We start from the raw sequence: 26,311 nt of genomic DNA on the forward strand, positions 1-26,311 counted from the left end.
AAGGGTAAGTTGCAGTCAGATCAAATTGATAAGTGTTCATGTGTGCTCACTAGGAGATCACTGGATGTATGTTGACACTTTAAGGGGTTACTTTTGATCAATTTAAAGCATCCTTGCTGGAAAAAAGTATTACTTTCTTAAAATAATAATAAAAAAAAATGAATGAATGAATGAATGAATGAATCAGTCAAAAATTTTGAATGGTAGTGTGTGTTGGTCACCAGAATGGCCCAGCAGTAAAAAAAACCTTAAAAATGCTGAAGCTTGTGAGGAATGGATTTGCTTCAAAAGACATGGAATAAAAATGCAAAGGTTGGACACATGGACGCTCAACACAATCTCTATATTTGCATTTTTATAGAAAAAAGAAACTGATTCGAGTTTGGAACGACATGAGGGTGAGGACACAAGTAGGAAATACTCCTTTAAAGGTTGCTTGGAAAAACACGGGCACATTTAAAAAGGAAGCCATGCATTTGTACTTTTACAACACACAACAAGCCAGACATCATAAGACGCTGACTAAATAACAAATCAAGCGGCGTACAAACACAGCAACACCACACGGCTGGCGCTTTACTTACTATCAAGGGCTACACTTAGCAAATGAAGCTTTATTAACACTTGCATGTCTTGCACCACCAGTTTGAGGCGGGGACAAACTCATCTGCTTCATCTGATAGCAAGAGTAGGAAGAAGGAAGAGGAGGAGGAGGAGGGAGGGAGGAAGAGCAAGCTTGGGAGAAATGTGGAGGATAGTACTGAGGGCAGGCGGGGTAGTGCCAAGCACACTTAGAGTGCGAGCTGGAGCCTCTGTGAGGAAAAGAATGGTCATGGGGAGAACAAAGCATGAGAGAAGGTACTGCACCAGCGCTCCTGCAGAATTAACCAGATGCATGGTGTCAGGCAAGCTGTTAGCTAGAACATGCCAATAAACAACTGTTGCATATCAGCTAGATACACTCAGAAAAAAAAAAGACAAAAGCTGTCACTTGGGCAGTACCCTTGTTAAAAGGTACACCTCTCTACTTAATCTCCCCCAGAGGGTGCATATTGGTACCTTAAAGGTATGTATTAGTACCTAATGTACCTAATTAGTAATGGGTGTTACTATGCTTTTGCTAGGTGGTTGCTAGTACATTTGTAGTGATTTATAGGGTATTCTTGGTGGATGTTTACTGTCAGGTCAAAAAAGTTCAACCTAAGCTTCTATGATATGACGTGGGACCCTCATTTAATGAGGCTCTATTACATTTTTTCATCCTTTTTACTGAGGCGCTATAGACGCATGCAGTAATGAGTTTCTTGCATGCCATTGTGATGGTGGGTGCTTAACTCTGGTTCTTTATCAGGTTCATATAAAGGCTAATGAGGCAATCAGTAAAGGACGATGGAGCACAGAAGAGTCGTACCTGCTGTGTAACGGTTGGCTGTAATGGACAGTGTTGTAGCCGTAGGACTGAGGGTGTGCGGGAGGCATATCATACTCTGACATTGCCATGACTGGTCGACCGTGCCAGTTTTCTGAACAGACTGCGAATTTAAGATGAAATTAAGATGAAAGGAAATTAATGGAGGAGATACTCATTCAGATAACATTACCGTTCAAGAGAGAAGAAAAATTACTCAAAACAACATCAAGGTTTTAGACTGGCCAGGGTAATTAAGCGGCCGATATTTGACTGTTATTTGACTGTTATGGCAGATAAACACAAGTGTTAGATGCCCACTAAGTCATTTTCAAATTTAATAATATATAAATGGAATGATGTATGATGAATTTCTGATGTAAAACTGAATTTATATTAATAATTTTTTTTATTTAAAAAAACTGGTCTAAACAGGATGAGAATATGTTTTTTCCGCATTACATTACTGATATTCTTTTGATTTTGAGTTTCACCCATTTAAGATGACATTAGAAGCCCAGAAAATTTTCTAACACGAGGAAACGCAAGGTAGTATTTTTTGCAACACTTCTCACCTGTCGAATAGGAAGTTGTACTGTCACTGCGTACATAACTTGATGACATGGTCCTGTAGCCCAGGTTCTGCTGCGGCCCCCTGTAGGTATCATACCCTTGTTGTCTGTGCTGTCGGTTGTACCAACCACGCAAGTGTTCCACCACTTCAGCCCTTTGATTGTTTTTGACAGAATTCTCGTTCCTGGATGGAGGACGGTTCCTTGACGGCCTTAATGTGGCATAAAGGTTATGAGTCAAACCATCTATCTCATCCTGGCCATAGTTCCCATGAGGGTCGTGTCTGTAGTAGGACGGGTTAACGTTATAGTGTCCCTCCATGTCAGTCTCATACATGTACGGTCCATTTGGGTACACCTCTGGTTCGATGTACCTTGGATATCCAGTAACGTAATAGGCTGTGGTGGTTGGTTGTTGCCGAGGTTGGGGTGTATAACCCCGTGTGTCATTCTGTGCAAGGTTGGGCATGCTGCCTGTGTTGGCGTATATGTTGCCCTGCCTTCGCCGATGGCGGTTTTTAGCACGTGAATGGCAGCCGGGTACAGGGTACTCCACGCTGGATTGGCTGGTGTAGGAGGAGCCATCATCAAGTATCTCAGTGCTATTGCTACGGCGAGGAGGAGAGATGGTTAAGACGGGCTCGGGTGGCTCACCCTCCGTAAGGAACTGTGACTGAGATTCCAGACTACCGCTGCGCTGCCGAAAATGAGTACTGCATGCAGGAAAAAGCAAAATAATTATTGAAAACATTTTCAAAATCATGAATAAAATAATACAATAATTCAAAAATAAATAAGAAAACTTAAAAAAAAAGGAATTAATTAAACATTAACTACAGATTTCTACGACTTTTCCAAGCCTGGAAAACCCTGACATTTACAGGTTTGCCATGATCATGGGAACACTCTTTATTTCTTACCAAATGTCATTTAAGGGTCACACTGGTGAGCGGGTGATGAAGAGGGGTCAATTGTGTTCTGTACCTGAGCTGGATGCTGCTGTAGGCATTGCGGGGAAGTTGGGGGGTAGGGGGCATGCTCCGCGAGTCAGAGGGTTGGCGTGAGGGTTGACGGTAAGGGCTGCTGGGTGTCGATAAGGCATCTCCGTGTATATAAGCCACAGGATCTTGGACTTCACCATAATTTAATCTAGAATGCAGATAAGAACAATGCTTTATCAAACCGAACTTCCTTCATGGGTGGAGTTCTTATCGTGCATAAAAACCTCCAAGGAAATACAGAAAAACTTTTTACCGCATGTCACCCTTGTACTTGGTTAAATCTAATAGAAAAGCTCAGTGAATTTAGAGGAACAAATGATTAAATAACAAATGACTGAAGAATTACATATTTTACGGATAGATTTCAGTTGTCTGGCATCAATGAACTTCCACCTCATTAGCTTATTCTATTAATGCCTGTTGTTCCTGTGAGATTTTCCAGAGCAGCTTTCCTGCATATGCCCCTTCCGCCCCCACTTTGTGATTATTGCTGGAGTTTTTGCAGTCAAGCAGTGACATGCTTATTCCTGGGGCACTATTTTTAACACTGTGAGTGTTTGGGCTGATAAGAGGAGATTGAGAAGAAAGAAGTCGAGGCAAGGGAAGACTGGAATGCAGGGCTGATTCCTTGTTCACAGGTCTCTACTAGCTCAACAGCACAAAAGCAAACAGCAGCCATAGGCAGGGAAAAATAAGAAGTGCTCAAGCTTAATCCTGAAGAGCTGTGGTTGGCAGGACTCTCACCTGCCACAGTCCTGGTAGTTGTCACTGGCATGATCAATGTGATCTGAATGGTATGATGCAGCGAAGGAGTTTGACGAGTTGGGACGTGGAGAATACTGCACTGAACGTGAACGATGTCTCTGTGATGGCTCGTCTAAGACAAAACAAGTTAACAAGATTAATAGGATAGCCACCTAGTCTAACCTGCACAGATAAGAGGCATCGGCATTTCTACAATACTGTTTAAATGTTTACGGTCAATAAGATTTTATTTTTATGAAGAAGTAATGCTTTTATTCATGTATTACATTGACCAAAAGTGATAGTATAAATTCTACAAGGTTACAATACTGTTATAATAAATAATCCATTATATATAACATTGTTGCAATACTCACCATCTTGCAAATTCAGGCAGTCAGAAAGGCTGTCAAGGTTTATATCATCTGCAACAACAACAGAGATTATAGTTCGGCATGTAATAATTCCTTGCCGCCATTATCCATTACCTCTACATAAGTGAAGCATCAAACCATGATTGTCAACACAGTGCTAGTTTGCATAAACTGTATAACCATGCACGTTTTCAGGGTTCACACACATTTTGACCAATACACACATACACACACACACACACACACATACATATACATATATATATATATATATATATATATATATATATATATATATATATATATATATATATATATATATATATATATATATATATATATATATATATATATATATATATATATATATATATATATATATATATATATAACATGACTAATAATTAAACCAGATAAGCACCAGCAATGATGACAGAAGCTCTTTGTGTGGGCTCCTTGCCAATCTTCACTCTGTAATCATTAATTTGATTTTCGATCCCCTGGAGTTTTTTGGTAGCATCCAGAAGGTTTCTCCTGCGTTTCTTCTTCACGGTTTTACAGAGCTCATTTTCATAGGCAAGTTTTTTTGCTGCCTCCACAATCTTTTTCTGGAGCGCAAAGCAGCTCTCCAGGTTTCTTAAATGAGGGTCCTGCAAGAAAAAAATTAATTAGCAAAGTAGAACACAAATTGCAAGCAGATCTTACAGTATTTCTGAGAAAAGCAATTGAGACAGCCTACCGCATCATAAGGGAAAAGGTCATCCAATTTGAAAGCAGTTCCCACCCGCCTTCGAACAGTGGGGGGCTTCTCTCCTGGTGCCAAAGGATACTCCTTAGGTAACACACCGGTCAACTCCTGATCAAATTAAAAGAGAAAGCAAAGAAAAACTTAAGATATGACTGTTTAAATAGACATAGTTGAAAAAGCATATAGAAATATGACAAGCCACTAACAGCTTCCCGGAGGCAAATTTTCTTCAGCTCTTCTTCCTTGAGTGCAAGAATTTCTTTTATGTGCTCCTGTTTGTTCTTCAGTTCTGCAATCTTCTCTTTCCTCTGTTCCTCATTCACTTCATTGTCTACAGAATCTACATGAAAGCAAAAGCAAGCTCAATCTCGACATCAGTACGAATGCTCATTAGGCTGTGCTTGGAATGGAAGAAACAGATTGTCTTACTGGAAGAGACCAAACTTCCACTGCTGGCCATGATGAGCTTGTCTTTACTCTCTATGCTGACCAGCGTACTGTTCCTCGGAGCACCAGTCTCTGTGAGATCCATGGCAATATCACCCAAACTTCTTGCTGTAGTTATTTTAGCCTTTAGGTGCGTAAAATCGAGGCTATTACATCATCACTTTTGCATGCTATCAGTGTAGAAACTAAGCAATGATTTATGCAATTGTGAATTTATAAGTAATAAGTATTAAAGATGTACAAATGCTTACTTTGCTCTGTTTGCGGTCCAGGTAGAACTGGTGTTGGCTGATGGCCATCACCCAGATGGTTTTGATCAGAGAATGGCTGGCATACCATGTGTAGATGACCTGACCAGACTGACCAAATGTGCGTCTAGAAGCTGTTCTTCTGTGGATAAACACGTGCACACTGAAGTCAAACAACACATTTGATCCTGTGTTGTGTCAATTAAATTAAAATATTGGCTTCTGTAACACTAATCATTTGAATAGCAATAAATAAGAAAAAAACCTAAGTGATTCTACATTTAAAAATTATAATAAAAAGTAGTCAGGTTGATTCAAACAAAATATTTTTTTTTATTAATTGTATAAATCCAATTATATTAGATGCATCTTTGTTTACAGGGAAACCCCAGCCCGTATTACTACTACAGCGTAAAGTGATCAATTGCTTCACTGTTGCAGTTCAGCATTGGAAACATTAGCAACGTCAAAAGGCTTTGCATCGCCAACATTTACTTTGTCTATTCAAAGGCCACATTCTATAGTCTATAGGTACAGAAATAATGCTTAGTAAATCACAAACTGTGCTCACTGATTGATTTAGCCGGTCTCATTCATGTTTATAACATGGGAAATGTATATCAAGACATGACCTATTGTAGATTTATCTTGTTCTCACCTCTGAGGCTGGTTGACCTCTACAGCGAACTTCTTCTCTCGGAAATACAGGTTTTCAAGCTGTTTCCACAGAAAGAGCTACGAAGAAAAAGGAAACGTAAGTTAGACAGGAACATTGTTATGTGAAACATCATGAAAATATATCAATGACAAAAAGACCTACAAACAGGATTTGCACTTCTTTGTGAGATTCACCCATTGATACTAACATCCCTGTATTTTAGCATTTATTTTTTCTTTCTGTATCAAACCAAGAAAAATATATTTTAATGCCCTCCTAGAAACACTGTACTCAACATCTGCTCACAAAAACATCACTACATCCATAAGGATATTGATATATTAAGCTGGAAGCACAAGACAGACTTTGGGTATGAGGACAATACAATCAAAGCACTGCAGAAGCAAAGCGTCCACTGTGCTCACAACTTATTATTAAATTCACCCCTAAAGGGAGAGCACTGAAAAACAGGTTTGTGATAAAAGCATGGCCAAAACATCTGCCATTCATGAGAACTGTCCTTTCAGATCTTTTTTCCAGAGCGCCGTCAGAGCTCTTCCCAGCTTAGGGCAGGGAAAGTACAATATCCAACCACTATCAGTGTGCGGGGGTGAGGATTTACCAGGAATGTTAATAAACGCTCCCCACCAGGTACAGCTCGAATGCAGCTCTGAGTAATACTCATAGGAACAATTTGATCCAAGCCTGGATCACACAGTAGATTTGACTGCCGAGAGCATATTAAAACTTGACATATTTATGACATTCTTATTTAATAACAACAAAATGAACAACGACAACTTATCTTAATTTCAGAGATCTAAACAAATAAACCTTACCAGTTCAGTTAGCAAGCCTTTAAAGTCCCTGGATAGTTGGACAGGTTCAGTATAGTCCTGATCTAGTTTCCCACAGGGTTGTGGCTTCCTTGAACAATACTCTCTTGTCTGCTTTCGAAGAGACCAAGAGGTGTTGCAAGAGTTTCAGGCGATTGAGCCCCACCCCTTCCCTCCCACTTTCTGTGACATCACTAGCACCTCAACTTTACCCTTACCCACCTTGATCTAGACTTGCACTTGTGTCTCTCTCTCGTTTCCGTCCACCGACTATGCAATCACATCTCTAAAACTCTCTAACTCACACATATAATTAAACCTTCACAACTTCATTCTTTCTCTATGGTCACCTCCCTCTTAGTATGATACCTGATTCCTGTCCTTGTCAAACCAGACAAACAGGTTACGCTCCCTGAAATCCACACACACAGAATGGTATTCATCTTGTTTCATTTTGGGAGGGGATTTGTAGCACTGATCATAATGAACACCCTTCTATAGCTATTCATTAATCTGTGTTCCTTTTCCTAGAATGTTTACAGTCTGTATCGTAATCCCTCATCCGTTGGTTTGGATGCTCGCTCCCTTATGCTTCCCAAGGCAAATATGCCAGGAATCTACTACTTTCTTGTAATCATTAATGGCTGGCCATGGCACTCTTCACCTCCTGGTGAAAACAGGATGCCTCTCTCACGGTGTCTAAATAACTGATGTGACGACAACAGGGAATCTCTCACTATCTGACAGCATGAAAGTTCCCTGACCTTTATTTTACAATAAAAAAAAAAAAAAAAAACTTAAAATATATAGTACATCATATGTTGAAGTCCAAATGTGAAATAGATTACCTAAAATTTGCAGTATAAACACACAACTGATCCAAACGCATCATTTATTTTGTCATGCCATTATCTTATTACAAGAACATGTGATAACATGTTATAATGCATTTCTTACTACCCTGAAATGTACAAAATCAATTTATAGGACTGGGAGCAATAAAAGCATCGTCAACAATGAGGTGAGTGAGACGAGCTATTCCAGCATAATTCTTTTAGCCAATTAAATGACAGATAACTAGATAAGTCTGAGGGCAAATGAGAGAGCATACAAATGGGAAGACAATGGGAACAATCTTCAACACCTCAGACTGTCTGTGACTGATAAAGCAAGCCAGACAGTCAGGCAAATCTAGGATGTCTGCAGATGTTAGTAATTAAAAATAAATTAAATTAACAAAAATAAACATATACAAAAATGGAAATAAGTTAAAATACTAGTGAATAAAAATGACAATTAAAATAAAATAAATGTTAACTTGCTGACCCAAACCCTGCAGACAATGTATTTTAAAAGTATCACTGATCCTGATGTAATTTTAACCTGTGATACCAATAAGCACCATAAGAGATTTGTGTAGCACTAGTATCAATACCTGTGGATTCAGTTTACGCACATCTAAAAACCAGCTTACACATAATCTGGATGTGTCTAAGTAGTATTTTATAATTGTACACACCTTTAAACTCTTTCCTGTCACTGGGCTAATGATGATGCAGTGCAGAAATATGTTGTGAATATGGACACACCCTCAAGATGTGTCTCTAGATCTTCAAGACAGGCTTCATTCAAAGGCAGCGGAATATGGTTCTAGGTCCTTTTTTGGAGTGGCACATACAGTTTTATATACACAGATATATTATGAGAGTAATGATTGGATTCTATAACCAAAATGACTTAATCACAATTTTCATGACTGACAACCATATTGTTTTGTAAACCTGTGCTATGTAAATGGAACTGAACTTTATATGGACTGGACTGTCACCCTGACTGTATGAACCGCCGCAAAACATTAAACCCAACCAAAAGCATAAAAAAGACAAAAAATATAAATATAACAGAAGCCACACCAATACACGTGATGAAACATGAGCTTGTGTGAAGTGCTGCTTCTTTGAAGGCATGTTGGAGCTACAATGAAAGCTTACTAAGAAAAACAAAAACTGAATTGTCTTGCATGGTCTTAAAATCTGTGTGTCTATGATTTGTCATCACCAAATTTACAGACAATCCAGACGCAATTGTCAGCTCAGAATGATGACTCAATCATATTCTGCATCCTCCTCTCTCAGACACAAGACACACTCATACATACAAAATCCCTAAGGAGGTAACCACAAATAAATAGTAAAAACAATTTAGAAAGAAATGTGAGGGCTGTTTGTGTACGCAAAATTCTTCACCTTGCCGGGGTGTTGCTATATGGTTGTTAAGATCTTCAGAGTGGTTTTTAATACTGAGTGAATATAAGGTCAGTATTTTCCAGGTAATACTTTATTCATTTGCTTTGGCTTTAGTGTTTATTTTTTAATAATTTTATTATTTACTTAATTTTGCAAACAACAGGTTATCTTTATAATTTAACATTTTCTCACATATTAAAAATGGGTTGTTATACTTAAAACTATATTGCCATCTTTATATTTTAGGAAGGTGGTCCCTTGCAAGGAGATTATATTTCCCTGGCATCAAAATGTTCGAAAACCCCTGCTTTACAGGATGACACAATTATATAACACACAAGATCACAGAATTTAGTGTAAACACAGTGTAAAAAAAGTATTAACTATCATTTGCCAACTAATATTTCTAGATCTTTAACCAACATTCCTATATTAATTTAATCATCTGATCATTCAAACAAAAATATATGGGATAAAATTGGGGACAGACTAATGACTGTAGACTTTAGCAGCAATAATACAAAACACGCTTCATTTACTGCTTTCATAGGGCATCAGTTCAGAGCCCGGGAAAGTTCAGACAAAAAGTTTCAGAGCATTTAATACCCCAGACCCCCAACAACTCTTGCATGTGGAGGAGTTACAGCCGCGAGACCCCTCGCTCTCCTCTATGGCCCCCTGCTAAGCTAATTGTGTTCTATTGCTTGATCAATTGTCTGGGCTGAGTGAAGTGCACAATGACGATCAGATTTGCATAATGAGCTTGATGTGTTGGAAGAAGATTGGGGGGTGGGTGGACACAAAGACTGCCCTCCTTGGCAGGAAGTACAATCAATACAGGCCAGATGATGGGTTGCACTCTGACAGGTCCTAGTGTATTTTTTAAAAATAGAGTGTAAAAACACTCAGTCGAGTGAGAAAAGACACAAAAAAAGGAGAGGGAGGGAATGAGAGCGAATATAACCAAATTTATTACCTTTTTTGGACACGGTGCCTTAAAAAATGTGAATATATGTATATCAAAATACTCTAGTAATACTGTGTGATAGCTACACTGCACTATGGTGCCACCACTGTACCATTTTAAGGCAAAAAGGGTAATAAAAAGGTAAGATGTTTACTCCTTTAACACCCTGTAGATGTCTTTGCCAGAAGAAGAGCTGACTGGGGCTCCGTCAATAGAGCCAATCCCCCTTCAGATATCACATTGCAGGCTTCACTCCAGCTCCCCCTCTGCTGCAGCACTGCTCCCCATGAAGCTCCATAATTACACCCTCCACAGGGAGGGGCTGGTGTTCATTGCTGCCATGCAGCAGGATTTCAGAGTGGGACATGGCCATTAACACTCTGGCACAGGGCTGAATATACATACACACCCAGCTGCATCGTACAAAGCACTGGTGTAATGGATGCCAATTAACAGGCACTTTAATGAGAGAGGGTGGGGCTGAAATATAGAAGCTCTCCTCATAAAAAAAGAGCAATGATTACTAATCTCTCATAGGACAGACTTGTGATTAAAATGTGATAAATGAGCATGTTCATTAAAAATGCCAAAGAACACAAAATTATAAACAAGAGACATCTAAAGAGGAGGCACACCAGCATGCTTGGAAAGTTTGTTTCTGATGAAGAACAAATGACTGAATTTACCAGCTTATAGTAATCAAATCTGAAAGAGATTTAGGATTTTTGGGCACTTGGTAGCAAGTACACTATATTTACAAGAAGAATTGTACACTACCTTTCAAAGTTTGGAAATAGTGAGATTTCTTTTGTAAATAAAAATAAAAAATGTATTTTTGGAATGTTGAATTATGAAAAAAAAGTCTCATGCTTACCCAAGGTAGCATTTATTTAATTAAAAATATACAATAAAAGCATCTGTGCAATATATATTATTACAATTTAAAAACGTCCTATTTGAACTTATTTTAAAATGTAATTTATTCCTGTGATGGCAAATCTGAATTCAGCAGCCATTTCTCAGTGTCACATTATTCTTCAGAAATAATTCTAATATGCTGATTTAGTGCTGAAGAAACAATTATTATTATCAATATTGAAAACAGTTGCACTGCTTAACATTATTGTGGAAACATCCATCTTTAATAAACTTTAAGTTCAAAAGCAAAAAAATAAACAGCATTTATTTGAAATGGAAATAAATTTTGCGTGTTGTGTGTGTGTGTGAGAGAGAAAGGGTTACACAGTGGGGTCAGTTGTCTTAACCCTCCGTGGCTTGTGTACTGCAAACACATACAAGCTTCATCACTGTGTCTGTCACGCGACTCTGTTCCCCTTTCCGGCTTGAACTGATTGTAAAACTAAGTACATTATTAACTGTCTTTACATTTATTTTGAAAGTTGGAGCTTGGGATTATGGAAAGGGGTGTTACATTTCTGACGAGTGCTTGCGGTGTTTGGCCAATCACAATGCACTGGGTCAGTTGGCCAATCAGAGCAGACTAAGCTTGTCAGAAGGATGGACTTTGTAGAAACCGATGCGTTTGAGAGAGGTGGGGGGATAGAGGACCTACAATAATGTACAGTATTTGAAAAATAATGTGTTTTTTGAACATTAAAGCATGTCAACATATTCTGTTACACCAAATACACAAAATAATGATCTTTAAAAAAGCATAATATGACCCCTTTAAGCATTTCAGATGAACCCACCCTAAAATTATGACTGTAAACTTAGAAGAAAAAAAAAAACTGTAGCATTTTCTCCATCACCACTGGGACTTTTAGCACTTTCTAAACAAAACAAAACAAACAAACACAGCAAACCTTTCGTGGCTTGAGCTTGTCTTGCAGGTCGTACTGGCCAATGCCTTTGTAGCTAACTCCCAGCCACCACGGTATGCCCTGTTTGTCCTGTGAAAGAGTTGAAAATGTAAGGTTACTGCTGCTTTTTTTCTGGCATCGGGAGTGAAATAAAAAAGATCAAATGGATCCAACCTACACAGCTATTTACATACAGTAGCAGCTATTTTAACAGCACTGTTTGATCTCCCGAGACATTTCTAACAAACTAAGCACATTTATAATTATACCACACACATTTTACTTGTGGTTAATTATTTAACCAACCATAAATCAAGTTAAGGACATATTAATTATGGCTTCTGTACTTATAATGTCTAGTTCTGTATTTCCTAAAATATCACATGATAAATCAAACCACACACCTTCACTTTGTAGTAATGAACTCCATATGCAGGAAAAGACTCAACTAAGGTCAGATACCTGTTGAACAACAGTATAGCGCAGAAAGTTAATAAGACAGTGTTTCAGACAAAAACATCAAGGAAAAATTTAACCCTAGTAAATCATCTATAATGTGTCACTGACAGCAGTCCTACAATTGATTTCTCTTGGTGCTTTCACAGTGAGGGACAATGTCAATATATCAACACAGCAGCACAAATCAAGCTGACAGAAATGACCTTGTCTCTTCCCAATGAGCTAAAAATAAAGTGGCACAGAGTCGGCCACTGTTGAGAGCAGTCATTTTCAGTAATGTGGTCTAATTAATTACGCAGTTATGCCTTTCCACAACCAACTCTGCAGGAGTTATCAGAGGTAGAGCAACAGGCTCAGACTTGTAGTTCCTGTACCTATGCTCCTTGAGATCATCTATGTCAGACTTATAAATGATTAGTGTGCTTACCGTACGATAGCCTGTCCACGACTGAGTCCTTTCAGCTTCTTATAATGCTCGATTACTTTATCTTCACTAGAGGGCAAGAGAGAGGAGCATTACCACCCACACAAGTCCAACAAAACATTAACTGAGCACGAGACCAACATGTGAATGTGCCATTTAAATGACGTGGCTAGTCAGACTATTAACTAGCCAGGTGCACCCATGTGTGAATCACACACACACAAACTCTTTGAGACAATTATCCTTAAAACTGGTTTCTCAAACACACAGACACACTTTAAGTATTCATTTATTATTAGAAAACAACAAAAAGGAAAATTAATTTGACAGATGAACATTACACAAAACCTGTACACCAATAAAATTACAATACACAGGCAATTTTTATGTATGTAAACGAACACAGTTGCTTTTGCATGCACTCGCACAGCTGTCTCTTAAACACTTGCACTAACACACAGCTGTTTCCTCACACACTCATTCCCACTCGCACACTTCAATAATTGCTGTCTGTTTACTGGTTTACTGCTCGCCACACTCTATAGGCATTGATTAAAGCTGCCACATCAATCCTTTTAAGGTGGGAGACTTCAACATCTAGACTTCTAGGGCTACAGATGCCGGAGGGCAGGGAAAATTAACAAGCAAGGTAATTAACAAGGTTTGTTTGAAATAAAAGTTCAGCAGCTTGCACATTACATATGGCCATAAGAGTCAAATTACATACATATTCACACTTGGAACATGAAATATCTGTGTCATTTTTGAGTTATAGACATTGAATAATGTTCTTAAAAAGATATGAAATGACAATGCACACATTTACTTCCTTAAATGCACATAATCTCAAGCTGATGTAACCGAGGGTGCATAGGCCTATAAAATAATAACTAACAACATCATATCCCATTTTTTAAGATCAATCAAAACCCGATGGACACAATCAAGTCTCTGCCTACATTACTTCTTACTGAATACTGTGCTTCACTCACGAAAATGTCATATTACAGAAGCTACCTGTATTTTTTACAACAACAAAAAAAGTAGTCTTACCAGAATGCTAATGATGGGTGCTCCTTCAATACCGCAGTGGGGAAAGCTGGAAGCTTTTTTAAGTCTGATCTTGTGATTTCATCACTAAAAATTAAAACAAAAACAACATGTTAAAATGGACTATTTCAGAAAATAAATAATGGGTGTCCTAGCTAAATATATGCTAGTGTATAAAAACTAAACACAGCAGTTATGTAGATAGAATTATAGAATGTAGGCAATAGCATTACTGTAACTTTCAGCAATATGTGGGTGATTCTCATGAAATCTTCATTTTAAACATGAAATGTTTAAAAGACTTGCCTCAACAATGTCTGTTTTAGGCATTAAAAGTGAGGGCTGAGGTGTTTACTGACAATTTTACCTTCTTGAACATTCTCCAAAACACCCTTTTAAAAACCACAACAGTCTGAAAATGTCAGTAGCATTAGGAACTAATACATTGTGCATGACTGTTATCATTACTCTTTTTTTTTCATCTGACATTTACTTAAAACACTGAAATAGATATTTTAAATGAACTTTTTTAAACTTTTTTTTTGTTTAATTTTTACTCTATTCTGACTATTATTACCGCAACACCTTTGAAAATTTGCAACAATGTTTTTTTTTTTTATATCTCATTGAAACTTGACATTTTCAAAATGATGTGGCTGAAAGAATATAATGTATAAATTCTGTAGAAGCAGTACTTGTTTGGCCAAAACAAGATGTGATTTAAGAGATAATGATGTTTGTTTTAGGAGAGCAGATATCATTCTTTTGAAACAGAACTCTGAGGTGAGGAGTGATGACATTGATACAGTAGGTGGATGTTTGAGTATTTTCTTCCAAGAGCTTTGTGATGTTTGAAGAGCACATTGGCTTTTATCTTTTATCATCCTGCTGGAATTCCTTTTTAGGTAAATGGGCTTCCACCTCAACTCTTACACTTTAAAACAATCAGTGTTTGAATTACATATTGACAGATGTTCATTTTTTTTCTATTCTGCAACTACAAAAACCTTGGCTTGACATTTTATATAGTCACTCAGAGCCTATATCTAGATTAGACGTAAATGTAAAACTGAGATTTCCCATGTAAGGTTACAAATTCAAACTGCAGTTAGTGATGATGTAGTACTTGAGCTAATAGCATCTTATCTCAGTGGAGAGATTGTGGTATACTTCAATGTCAAAGACTGTGTCCTTAATATACAGGTAAAACAAAGTGCAATTTAATTACAAATCATGTTTAAATAGTGCTGTTTCAAAACCTTCTTTCTTCTGTGGAATAAAAGCATGCAATTGCATTAACAAACTTCATCTTGTGCATACATTTTTCTTCTTGTGTGTTGCATGGAAAAAAGGAAGACATACAGGTTTGAAATGGCATGACGGTGAGTAAACAATGGCAAAAATGTTATTTAATTATTTTGCGTGAACTAGCCCTTCAGAAGGAGGCCACACATTTAACTACAACAAAAGCTACACAAAAAAAGAAAATCAAACTGGCACCATCATGAATCATGATGGAACAAAAGATACAACATCCGAATTCATAAAACAGAACAGCAGTGTTATTGAAAACCCTCATGTCATAGGCTTCCAGACATCTGATCTGCTTTAGCAAGCTATGATCTTTCCAAAACTGTCTTGAGGGTGCAGTGGGCAATACTGTTTTCACAGGAAGCAATTACTCCAGTAACAAAGTGCAATAACTGATCTAAATGTGCAGAACACTGTAAAACCATAACATCAGATTCAGAATACTTAGAAAATTAATTGAAAACAAAAGGGAACAGGTAACAGAATTGATAACATGAAAAACCTTTCTAGCCCTACTTATCAGCCCATTAATACCTTGCTTGACTAAGCACCACTATATTCCATGGTGCACCTCCCTTTCAAAGCCAGCCGATTCTGTAGTTCAGCAATTTATGATAATATTGAAGGTATAAATCTATCAGGCCGCTTTGATAATGTGGTAAAATACAGTAAGCTGGTGCTCTGAGACCGCAATGCTTTGTCAGCAATCTGGAATTCATTATGCTGTCTGTACTATCAAACAGTTGGCAAGGAAGTTCGGGCAAACGCTTAACCCAGCACAAGCAGCGCATGGAGGAGTTAGAGCCATGTGTCAGCTTTTTCAAGAATACACCTACCCTCATTACAGGAAATCAGTGGGAAATGGGTCATTTGATGCCAATATCCTTGAACTGAAGGCAACCTCTGCTTAGAGTCCTCACTGTTTATTTTAAAAGTGGCACCTTTTCCTGAACTTTCTATATTCTCTCTAAAGATCTAGGACATATGGGGGTGATCTTCTAGGGAGAACCCCCACTTGGTTGCTCCTGACATAAACTGCAGACAGATGACATCAGTGTCCTGAATGACGCCCTATCGTCTGCCAACGGGAGATGTCTCCACTCCCTCTCCCCGAAAATCTATGCAGTCTTAACAGTGGAGAGGAGGAGGAGGAGGAGTAGTTTTATATTGAGAGAGGTGGGGGTCTTCCTACTTCCTACATAAACTTAAATCCCTGGGCTTCCAAATGCAACCGCTCAGGCTTTATGAGATCTGGAAGCCTTTATCCACATGGAAAGAACACAAACAAGAGGGAGAGAAGGTCTTGCTGTATCCTAAGCCCACTTAAACTATAAAAGCACGCTATCAGTAATGATACGCTGCTACCAGAACTGCTCGACTGCACGGTTTAATTATGTGCCAGAAAAGAGCAACGTTAAAATCAATTCATTTGATCAAAATTACAATAAAAACAATAATATTGTGTGAAATATTATCACAATTAAAAATAACTATTTTCTATTTTAATACAGTTTAAAATGTAAATTATTCCTGTGACGGAAAAGCAGATTTTTCTGAAGTCATTACTCATTACTAGTATCACATAATCCTTCAGAAAATCTAACATGCTGATTTGGTGCTCAAGAAACATTTCTTATTATTATCAATGTTTAAAACAGTTTTGCTGCTTAATATCTTTGTGGAAAACATGACACTTTTTTCAGTATTCTTTGATGAACTTTGAGGTTCAAAGGAACAACATTTATTTGAAATAAAAATATTTTGGAACATTAAAACTTTATAGTCTTTATAGTCACTTTTGATCAATATAATTAGTATTATTTAATTTCTTTAAAAAAAAAAAAAAAAAAAAAATCTATGACCCAAACAGTGTAACAATGAACAGTGCTTTACAATAATCTCTCACTCTCTCTCTCTGCATTTATTATAATTTGAAATATAATTTAAATACACACACACTCACTTACTGAAATGTACATCTGTTAACTCACTGTCATATAACCAAATATGCACATCATGTGAGATCAACACGATTCCACAGAAAAGAAGAGCAGCGCCCATTTGCCACTTCCTGTTGTAGAAGTACTAGACATACAGTAAATGTAAAAGGCCAGAGTGAAAGCAGCTCCAATATGCCACCTGTGGCTGTATACTCTAACCTCCCATTTTCACGCCAAGCCCTTTCAATATGTCCCTTCCTGTCCATTTTTACAAAAACAAGTCAACACAGAAAGAAAACAAAGCTTGTCAAGCCATTTCTTTAACACGTTTTCTCACTGCTAAACAAAAGCAGTTGCGGTTGCAAGGTAAACATTTTCAGAGTAAAAGGGAATGTTTACACACACCTCTGTTCCGAATAGTGGATAAGCATTGTTTTCTAATAATGAACTGCAAGGCTATTGAGAAAGTGACCAACACATGTTCGAACCTTTCTGAGCAATTCTACCTTACATTTATTTTGTGTTACTTTAACAGATTGCTTTATCCCTATGCATCCCTTTAACTGCCTCAAAATTAGTCCAAGTTAACAGAGAAGACGAAGAATGCCATTACTTACAACAACTAATCACCTGGAGTAAATCTCCTAAAAATTTACAAAAGAAAAACTAGGTAATATGTCTACCAGTACGATGACTGTGGTAATGTGCTTAGAAAGTGGGCAACATTTCTCTACAAATCTCTAAACTGAATTATGCTCCGCCTTACACAAAATGCACACACCAAGAGTCCTTTTTAAGGTTTAAATCCAGAAATATCCAAGCCAAGGACATATACATCAGACATATTGACTGCCATGTTCTACTCACTCATTAAATGTTTCCTTTGGAAATGATCAACTAGGGCTGGATTCACAACAAAACAATGAGGCACACAGTTTAAACATTAACTTAAAATGCTTGCTTTGAGATGGATCTTATTTACAAACACACAATTCGACCACCAAGTTGGACAAACACTAATTATAGCAATAAAAAATTAAAACACAGAACATGACATTTAACTATTTTGAAATGATTTTGTGACATATGGTGCAACAAAACTGAGCAACATTTTTTTTTTGATTTGTCCAGCTCAAATCATCTTAGTGTACATTTCATTATCAGATTAAGAAAAAACAAATCAACACACTCACAAAGAAAAAAAAGTGCATACAGTGACCCTGAAAGGTATTTGTAAATTGTGTTCATTTTAGTGGATTAAATCAGTTCCCTCAAGTTCACACAAATGTCATAGCAGGTGTATGTTACATTAAGTCTGACAACCAGAAAATGTTATACTTTTACTAGGTGATAAATAAACCTTTACTAGTGCTTTCCTAATTTTGAGCCATGTCTATGAATTATCCAAACACAAACAATACTTTAAAAACTAATTAAACATTATAATAATCTATATAACAAGGGTCGATTACCCCTGATCTAATGCAATCTTGAAACCAAGATGTAAGATTTCTCTTACCTTGTGTAGTCTCCGTATGCCTCCTAAAGAAAAGAGACAAAAAGCTTGTGTTGATGAATCATTCAGATTGAACCTTTTACACATGCTTGAGACAATGCGGTAAGAAGCTTAACTCCAGAGTGGGTTTACTACAGACCACACGTCTCTAAACTTTGTATTACACATTCGCCAAATAATGAAAAGTTGATAATGTTAATTAGTTACGTCGCATCCTAAGCATTTCAATGCACAAACGTGCAACGAGGGGACGTTGTTTCATACGACAGTTTAGCAAAAAGATAAATGCAAATTCTTACGCAAAAACCGGACATACAGTAGTACGCACGCAGTTGTAACCAGTTTAGTTGTAAAGCAGTTTAAAAACAGTTCGGATACAAATTGCGTATGAAAATAACTCGGAGCGAGTCTGTCAAAACTAACCCAGAGAATGAAAAATGCTCACTCACCTGAACAGTGTATGCGGCTAACTTAAAAACGATCTCACTCTCCACTTCAATATTTTCCTGTAAGTTTAAAAAAGGAAGGAGTTAAAAAAATAAATCGCTTTACACTCTCGGCTTTCGACAGACACACCGTATCTAACGTTAACTATTTATCCCACCAACCGTTTCCACACACACAGGTTCCACTGAGGAAGATACCATCTTTCTAAACAGACACAGGGTGTCTTACAAAAAGAATCACTTTATCTACCTCAGACGCAATATATCATTACAGCACTGACAAATTAGTACAATAACACGTGAATCTAGCATTTTAAAGGTCACTAATATATTCGGAATGACTGCAACAAATAACTTGGACCACCCCAGGATGACATGGTACATTCTGGGAGCAGGTTCAGCGCTCTTGTTACAACATGTATCAGAAGAAGTTTACTCTAGTGTCTCGCGAAAGTAAACAATGATATAAACAAACTTCATGAGTTTGAATAAATTGTTTTCATCACACAGTCGCCCCGGGGTAATTTCAAATAAATTTTAAATAAGTAGTAGGCTGTAGAACAACAGTTACAAAAGTAGATATTTAATCGGTCAACATGGGGTCGCTGTACAGCAACGAGTAAAATCCCTCAACCACTCAATCACGCCATATGCAGCGCCCCGGGAGGGCTCAGGTCACACCACTCTAGCGGACAAAGACAGATAAATGGCTGATGGCTGATTGCTAATGGCAATCTTTCAAAAAAAAAAAAAAAAGCATTAAGCCATATATTACAACAACATGCAAAATACTAAATAAAATGCTAAATAAAATTAAATACAAAACCTTAAAATTTCTTAATTGTGCATATTTATTTCCATATACAGAAAGTGGATATAAACAATTCTGTTGTCCCTGTCAAAAATCAGCAACAGTAAACACAAACAGGGTTCAGCATCACACTGGAGAGATATACCAAATTGCCCTCGAAATGGCTTGAGAAACAAATTATCAGTATTTCCCACCTTTTATGTTACAGTGGAAAGCATCATAATACAGCACAAAATAGTCAAATACTATATATGATTATTTCAGAATTATGTGATTTACAGTAGTGTCTATGTAAACACACAAAACAAGGAAATCTGTCAGAGAGAGTTCAGTTCATACTTTCTTTATTAAAAGTGTAAGGCTGAATTAAATTTGGTGGTTCAATTATAGTCTTTATAGCTGTAAGAGGCTAGAGATGAGCCAGCCAACCCAGCTGTGTCGGGGGGCTGTCATCTGTAAATGCCCGTAATCAAAAAAAACTTAATGGAAGCCACCTGCCAAGTACTTTTAAAGCCTTACAAAATATTAAATAAAATAAAAGGGAAGAATAATCAGATTGACAATTGTATAAAACATAAAGAAAACCACACGACTGCAATAAATTATTGATAACATATGATAACAATTATTAACTGTTATCATGCATTGCACTACAAAATTACAGAAAAATCTTAATGAGTATTGTAATGTTTAATAAACCTTTGCCGTTAAGTTGTTTTGATCATTGCCATGATTTTAATACTTGGATCACTTACATTGTAGACAGATATCTTAGCATTCCGGAAAAACAGTTCAACGGTGGTAGCATCTTTCAAATATGCAACACTCTCAATGTAAAACCTACAAAAAAAACAAAAACAAAAAACACAGCAATAGTCAATGCAGAACATAAATGTACTCCTATAATAAACAGAAACTAACAATATTTACATATGGAGAGAAAAATGTGAATGAGTACTTATTATTGTCAATTCAAAATGCCAAATCTTCTCTTGTCTCCATCTAAGCATATCTTGTTTTTGTTTACTGTATTTAAGTTGCATCAGCATGTCTTTGCAGGTGGCGCCCCCTATTGGATAGTCATTGAACATGCAAATGAGTGAATCTGAACTAACCTGACTTGGAATTTGAGCTCAAGTGGTCCAGTCTTTTTGGAAAAGTCATGGTCCAGCACCCTGCGATCCAATTGAAGCCAGTTTGTCTGACCCCTGAGGAATGGAAATAAGATTAATGAATACTTTGGTTAAAGTGACATAAGAAACATGTATCTGCTATAATGAAAGTGAAAGTCGGTGACATTTGCCAAGTATGGTAACCCATACTCAGAATTGGTGCTCTGCATTTAACCCATCCAAGTGAACACACACAGCAGTGAGAAGTGAGCACACCGTGAACACACACCCGGAGCAGTGGGCAGCTATATCCAGTGCCCGGGGAGCAACTGGGGGTTCAGTGCCTTGCTACAGGGCACTTCAGCCATGGGTAATGAGGGTGGAAGAGAGGGCTGTTCATTCACTCCCTCCCACCTACAACTCCTGCCAGCACCGAGACTCAAACCTGCGACCTTCAGGTTACAAGTCCAACTCTCTAACCATCAGGCCACAGATGAATGAATGATCAAATGGTCTCATGAACAGTTCACACCAAGAATGCGGATATCGTTTGTTTATTCTAAGCTCATTATGGCAGAATTGATTCTGATTGGGTGTCAATGTTTTTATCATTAATCAGCTGGAAAAAATTGTTCTGAATGTGATTCCAACAATATTGTTTCTCTGTGCATTTAAGTGCATTTACCGTTAAAGCTATAGTGTGGACTCTGTTATATCTTTAATATTGAGAATGATTTTTATAACTATATCTTTATTGTTATCTTTTGAGTAATCATCCTTGGTGTGAACCGTTATTTAGCATTCTTGGCAAGAATCCATAGCAAGCAGGTATGTATTTGAAAAAAAAAAAAATCTTCTAAAACTGGAATTACTCCTGAAGCCCTAACTAAGCCTTTTATTCAAAAGCATACAAAAATGACAAAGATGTATAGTAGTTCAGTAGAAATTTAGTTATTATTTGAGGCTGTCTGGCTAATGATCACATACTATAAATTAATATTATAATTAAATATCTACTCAGGAGGGTCTTTGTATTACAGCAAGTGATGAAATAGCACTTGCTTATGGCTTATCAATAAGCAAGATTTCAGAAAATCATAACTGCATCTTTCTATACAATGACAACAAATCACTTCACCAACTTACTTCTCATCCGTGAAGGAGATTCCAAAATATTCTTTCTCTTTCAGATTAAAATGCGATGAAACCATATCCAGGAGGTCCCGGGACAACAGTTTTGGCTGTATTAGGGAAAACAGGTGTTATTTTTAATATTGTGTCTCTTTTTTATTCCATATATTATCTGTCTGCCTGTCTATCTATGAGTTAGTGAGTTAGCTTTACCTGGACCAGCAGTTCCAGCTGCCTGTCATCTAGCAGAAGCACCTGACACAGCCGGCCCTCGGTCATCTGTCAAAATAAAACACAACATCAAGTTAGTCTTAAAATATTCAATATTTCTATTTAACTAATTCACAAAAATATGGTAATGAACAACCAATTTCCTCTAATACAGATTGAGTCATCATCATCGTAACCTACTGCTATACTTCTAAACACTAATCTAATGACGTGAGGAGAGTGTGTCCTTGGATACTGGGTTAATAAATTGGATTGTTTTTCCCATTGGGAAGATCGTTCTCCGTGTAAGGTCAGGATTTAGATATGATCTTGGCAGCCTCTTGTCAGGGTGACTTTAGGAGTATTCAACGAAGTCACAGAACGCTAAATTATTTAAATAAATTAAAGTACTAATTATGCCTTTATACTATTTAGGGTGTAGCATTTGATTTAGAATGGGAGAGAGGAGAAAACCCAGAGAGAGTGTGTGAGTCAGAAAGACTTAAGAGCCTAAAAAAATCTGAACTGACGTAAACAAAGACACATTGTTCTCTTCACCATGTCTAGTACAACGCTTATACTTATTTTTCATGGTTTACATCATGTTTTCTTACACAATGGCTGCACAGCTGCAGCTAAAAGCCCTTTATGTACAAGACTGAACCTTAATAGAATTCAATATAATCTGAGTGAATCATAGTCATGTGAAATTCCAAACCGCAAATCTTTTTACTGTTCAAAGCTGCCCCGATAAGATTTATCATGATAATATAACTAAACAATTATATATAATCAATCCACCCTCATTTTATCTTTAATATTGCATTAAATCAATTGCAAAATAATTAACACACACAATTAACTTTCTACTTCATGCATTAAAATGGTGATGAGCTTGAGGTTTCAACATAGAGCATGCCTGAATTCTGCTTAATTAATGAGAACCAAACTATCTCTCTTCACCAGATTCACCAGTGTAAAAGTACTGATAACAGTTGATTAATTAACCACTCTCATGTGAATTCACCAACTTTCTTGTGACTCACATTTTTTATAATAATATAATATAATATAATATAATATTATATACAATTATTTTAGATTTTAGTACTTGGTATGAGTAAACATTTATTAAATGTTATTGTGATCAAACAAGAGCCATAATAAGTACTACTGAATAACAGAGAAAAATCTGAGGGCTAGCCGCTATAAAAAACAAGGACCTGCATTTAAGCCGTCTTAATGGAGAGAATTATTGGTGTTGTTAATTACACAGGCCCCATTGTCTAAGCTTGGATTAGTCACTATAGAAACTCTTTACAGGACTATAGCCCTGCCCGATGAATGTTTAAAGTCATGCTTTAATGAAACGTGTTATGAAAGATGAGATAGAACATACATAACAATACATCCTCTGTTTTTTTTTTTCTCAAATTCATTCCAAATTGAGAACATTATTTGGATTTCAGAATTACTTCACATTACGTGGAATTCATTCTTAGGCAATGTTTTGCTTCGTTTAATATTTAAATTTTGATTTGATCAATACCTTAGCAGTCACTACTGATTACCATACATAAGTAAAATATGCTCCACCAGCATTGGCTTTGAGTTGAACTTTAACTTGCCAAAAACAATGCTATTGAAAGTGCTTTACACTAGACTCAGCATCAGCATTAATTATGCTTAATGCGGCATCACTTCCCTGCCCCCCTAAGACTTTCTTGCCCCCCACTAAAAAGCCCACTTATCCATGACACATGAGAGCAGCCAAGAATCAATCTTTGTCCAATATAGATTTAGTCATGTAGAGATCTTCTTTGTTTTGTATGCTATCAGACTAAAAGCTGTGCCAGGCACGGAGTAGCTGTTATAACAGTCTGCTAACTCATGTTATGGATCAATCCAGACAAATAAGTTTGTACAGAGTTTGGGATCTGTAAAGAATATTTAAACTTGTGACTTTAAACTTTATCTGAAGACAATGGAAGCATAACGGATTTGTTTGCGTATAAATAAAGCTATATATGTGCATATGGGGGTGGGGGGGTGGAGATGAGTGACCATGCAAAAGAGAGGGTCATGTGACATATAATACTCTTGACATATGGGTCATTCACCCAGAATTATAATCTGAGTTTAAACAAAGCCCCATACTCCCTCTCCAGAAAGATACACACATGCTTGTGGACACAGTTACCACTAGCTCTAATAAAAAAATTAAACAAAAAATAAAAAAGTATTTAAACCATTATTAGTATCACTAGCTCCAAACCTGTCTTACTTTCAGATATGCATCATCTGTGACCTGAAGACCTCTTAACCTCTGCCATGCATGAGTGTGATTTTTAGAGTCTAATCTTATACAAACAATACCATTTCAAAGTGAGTCACAAAAAAACAAAAGGATGAAATGACTCAGACCTACCAGCTCTAAAACTACGTCAAAAACTTAAAAGAGAAAAAAAAACTTCTGGAGAGAAGATCTGTCATGATGATATATACGTATCACTCAGCTGTGGAGTTACTCTCAATGAAGTTGATTAAAGAAACACAGAAATAAAACTGGCTATTAAATTTCTAGTTAAATTATAACTATTCATAAAGAATATGGTATGCAGTTTCCCCCATAAAATAAGTATTTTAATGTACATTTTATGAATTGACATTAATAGTCACAATTACAAAATCATCGAATGGTTCTAATTTTTGTTATAACTGGGCAGCTTTATTTTCTAAATACAGAACCCCTGAGGAAGAATAACAACATTTTCTGATGAAGGCCCTCTTTTTACTGACCATTTGTCGACAAAGAAAAACAAATATTCATATTTACTCCCTATTCATGGAAAGTATACAGGCTGACATGTCTTTCACGCAACGTCCACGTGGTCAATAAACATCTGTCTTCACAGAGTTTGAAAAAAGATGTGGTTCCACAAAGACTTTAGACACTTTCTCCAAATGCCTTTCATAGAACTCACATACAACATTAAAATAAAATATAGAAAAGCTCATTATTGTTTAACAATTCAGATTTCTCTGATGACAACAAGCTGTTCATCTTGACTTCTGAAGAAACCACATCAGTGTTTAACAGCATATATTATATATTAGACGTCATGAATGACTGAATCCAGGTTAAGGTTATTAATACAACAATTCTTAGACACAATGACATCAGACAGACCTCAGCACAACAATAAGAGGAGAAACAGTGACGCTTGCACTCATAAAAAGTATGTGAATTGAGCAGATAGTGCTATGACCCTCATGTTGCTCCAAACCCATATGCCGTTTTATCTTCCATGACGCACAAAAGGAGTTTTACATATGGTAAAAGTGAATGGTGACAGCAGCTATCAAGTAAGATTTTCAAGTAAAAATTTTAATTGAATAATAAATACATTTCAGTTTGTTCCTCACATAAGCGCTCACATGGGTTCATAAGACTTGGAATAATTCATATAGGCTACTTTTATGAATCTTTTTATTTTTCTTTGTTTAGACACTAGACAATCCCTGCTCTACATCCACTTTCATTATATTAAGCAGCTAGAAAGTCACACAGTTTTCACAACATGACTCGAGCATGAGTAAATGATGACAGAATTTTTATTCTTGGCAAAACGCCCTTTAATTTAGATTTACACTGTCGTTTAAAAGAATGGGGTCAGTACGAGGCTGCATTTATTTGATCAATAATACAGTAATATTGTAAAATATTAGTACAATTGAAAATACATGTTTTCTATTTTATTATATTTTAAAATGAAATTTAATTCTGTAATGGTAAAGTTGAATTCAGCAGCCATTACGCCAGTCTTCA

The 26,311-nt window shown here is 36.8% G+C and overlaps 1 protein-coding gene across 4 annotated transcripts in view; it reads right to left on the reverse strand.

Annotated features, from left to right (window-relative positions):
- LOC109091511 (FERM domain-containing protein 4B-like) overlaps positions 1 to 26,311 on the reverse strand; it is a 44,566-nt gene that overhangs the window by 2,040 nt on the left and 16,215 nt on the right. For 2 of the 4 annotated variants that reach the window (XM_042758734.1, XM_042758737.1), the window contains exons 2-23: positions 22,486 to 22,551; positions 22,288 to 22,382; positions 21,145 to 21,237; positions 20,785 to 20,869; positions 19,222 to 19,278; positions 18,776 to 18,798; positions 14,009 to 14,092; positions 12,959 to 13,024; positions 12,477 to 12,534; positions 12,076 to 12,162; positions 6,201 to 6,277; positions 5,546 to 5,684; positions 5,277 to 5,418; positions 5,054 to 5,187; positions 4,839 to 4,955; positions 4,521 to 4,749; positions 4,103 to 4,150; positions 3,726 to 3,858; positions 2,965 to 3,129; positions 1,984 to 2,693; positions 1,412 to 1,532; positions 585 to 812 (exon numbers count right to left, since the gene is read on the reverse strand). In XM_042758734.1, coding sequence (XP_042614668.1) covers positions 587 to 812; positions 1,412 to 1,532; positions 1,984 to 2,693; positions 2,965 to 3,129; positions 3,726 to 3,858; positions 4,103 to 4,150; positions 4,521 to 4,749; positions 4,839 to 4,955; positions 5,054 to 5,187; positions 5,277 to 5,418; positions 5,546 to 5,684; positions 6,201 to 6,277; positions 12,076 to 12,162; positions 12,477 to 12,534; positions 12,959 to 13,024; positions 14,009 to 14,092; positions 18,776 to 18,798; positions 19,222 to 19,278; positions 20,785 to 20,869; positions 21,145 to 21,237; positions 22,288 to 22,382; positions 22,486 to 22,551 — 2,955 coding nt within the window. In that variant the 3' untranslated portion in view covers positions 585 to 586. Of the gene's footprint in view, positions 1 to 584; positions 813 to 1,411; positions 1,533 to 1,983; positions 2,694 to 2,964; positions 3,130 to 3,725; positions 3,859 to 4,102; positions 4,151 to 4,520; positions 4,750 to 4,838; positions 4,956 to 5,053; positions 5,188 to 5,276; positions 5,419 to 5,545; positions 5,685 to 6,200; positions 6,278 to 12,075; positions 12,163 to 12,476; positions 12,535 to 12,958; positions 13,025 to 14,008; positions 14,093 to 18,775; positions 18,799 to 19,221; positions 19,279 to 19,380; positions 19,895 to 20,784; positions 20,870 to 21,144; positions 21,238 to 22,287; positions 22,383 to 22,485; positions 22,552 to 26,311 lie in introns of those variants that run through there. The other 2 variants (XM_042758736.1, XM_042758738.1) reach the window with 2 other exon arrangements.

Source organism: Cyprinus carpio, chromosome A6, assembly GCF_018340385.1.
Source record: "Cyprinus carpio isolate SPL01 chromosome A6, ASM1834038v1, whole genome shotgun sequence".
Classification (NCBI taxonomy): domain Eukaryota; kingdom Metazoa; phylum Chordata; class Actinopteri; order Cypriniformes; family Cyprinidae; genus Cyprinus; species Cyprinus carpio.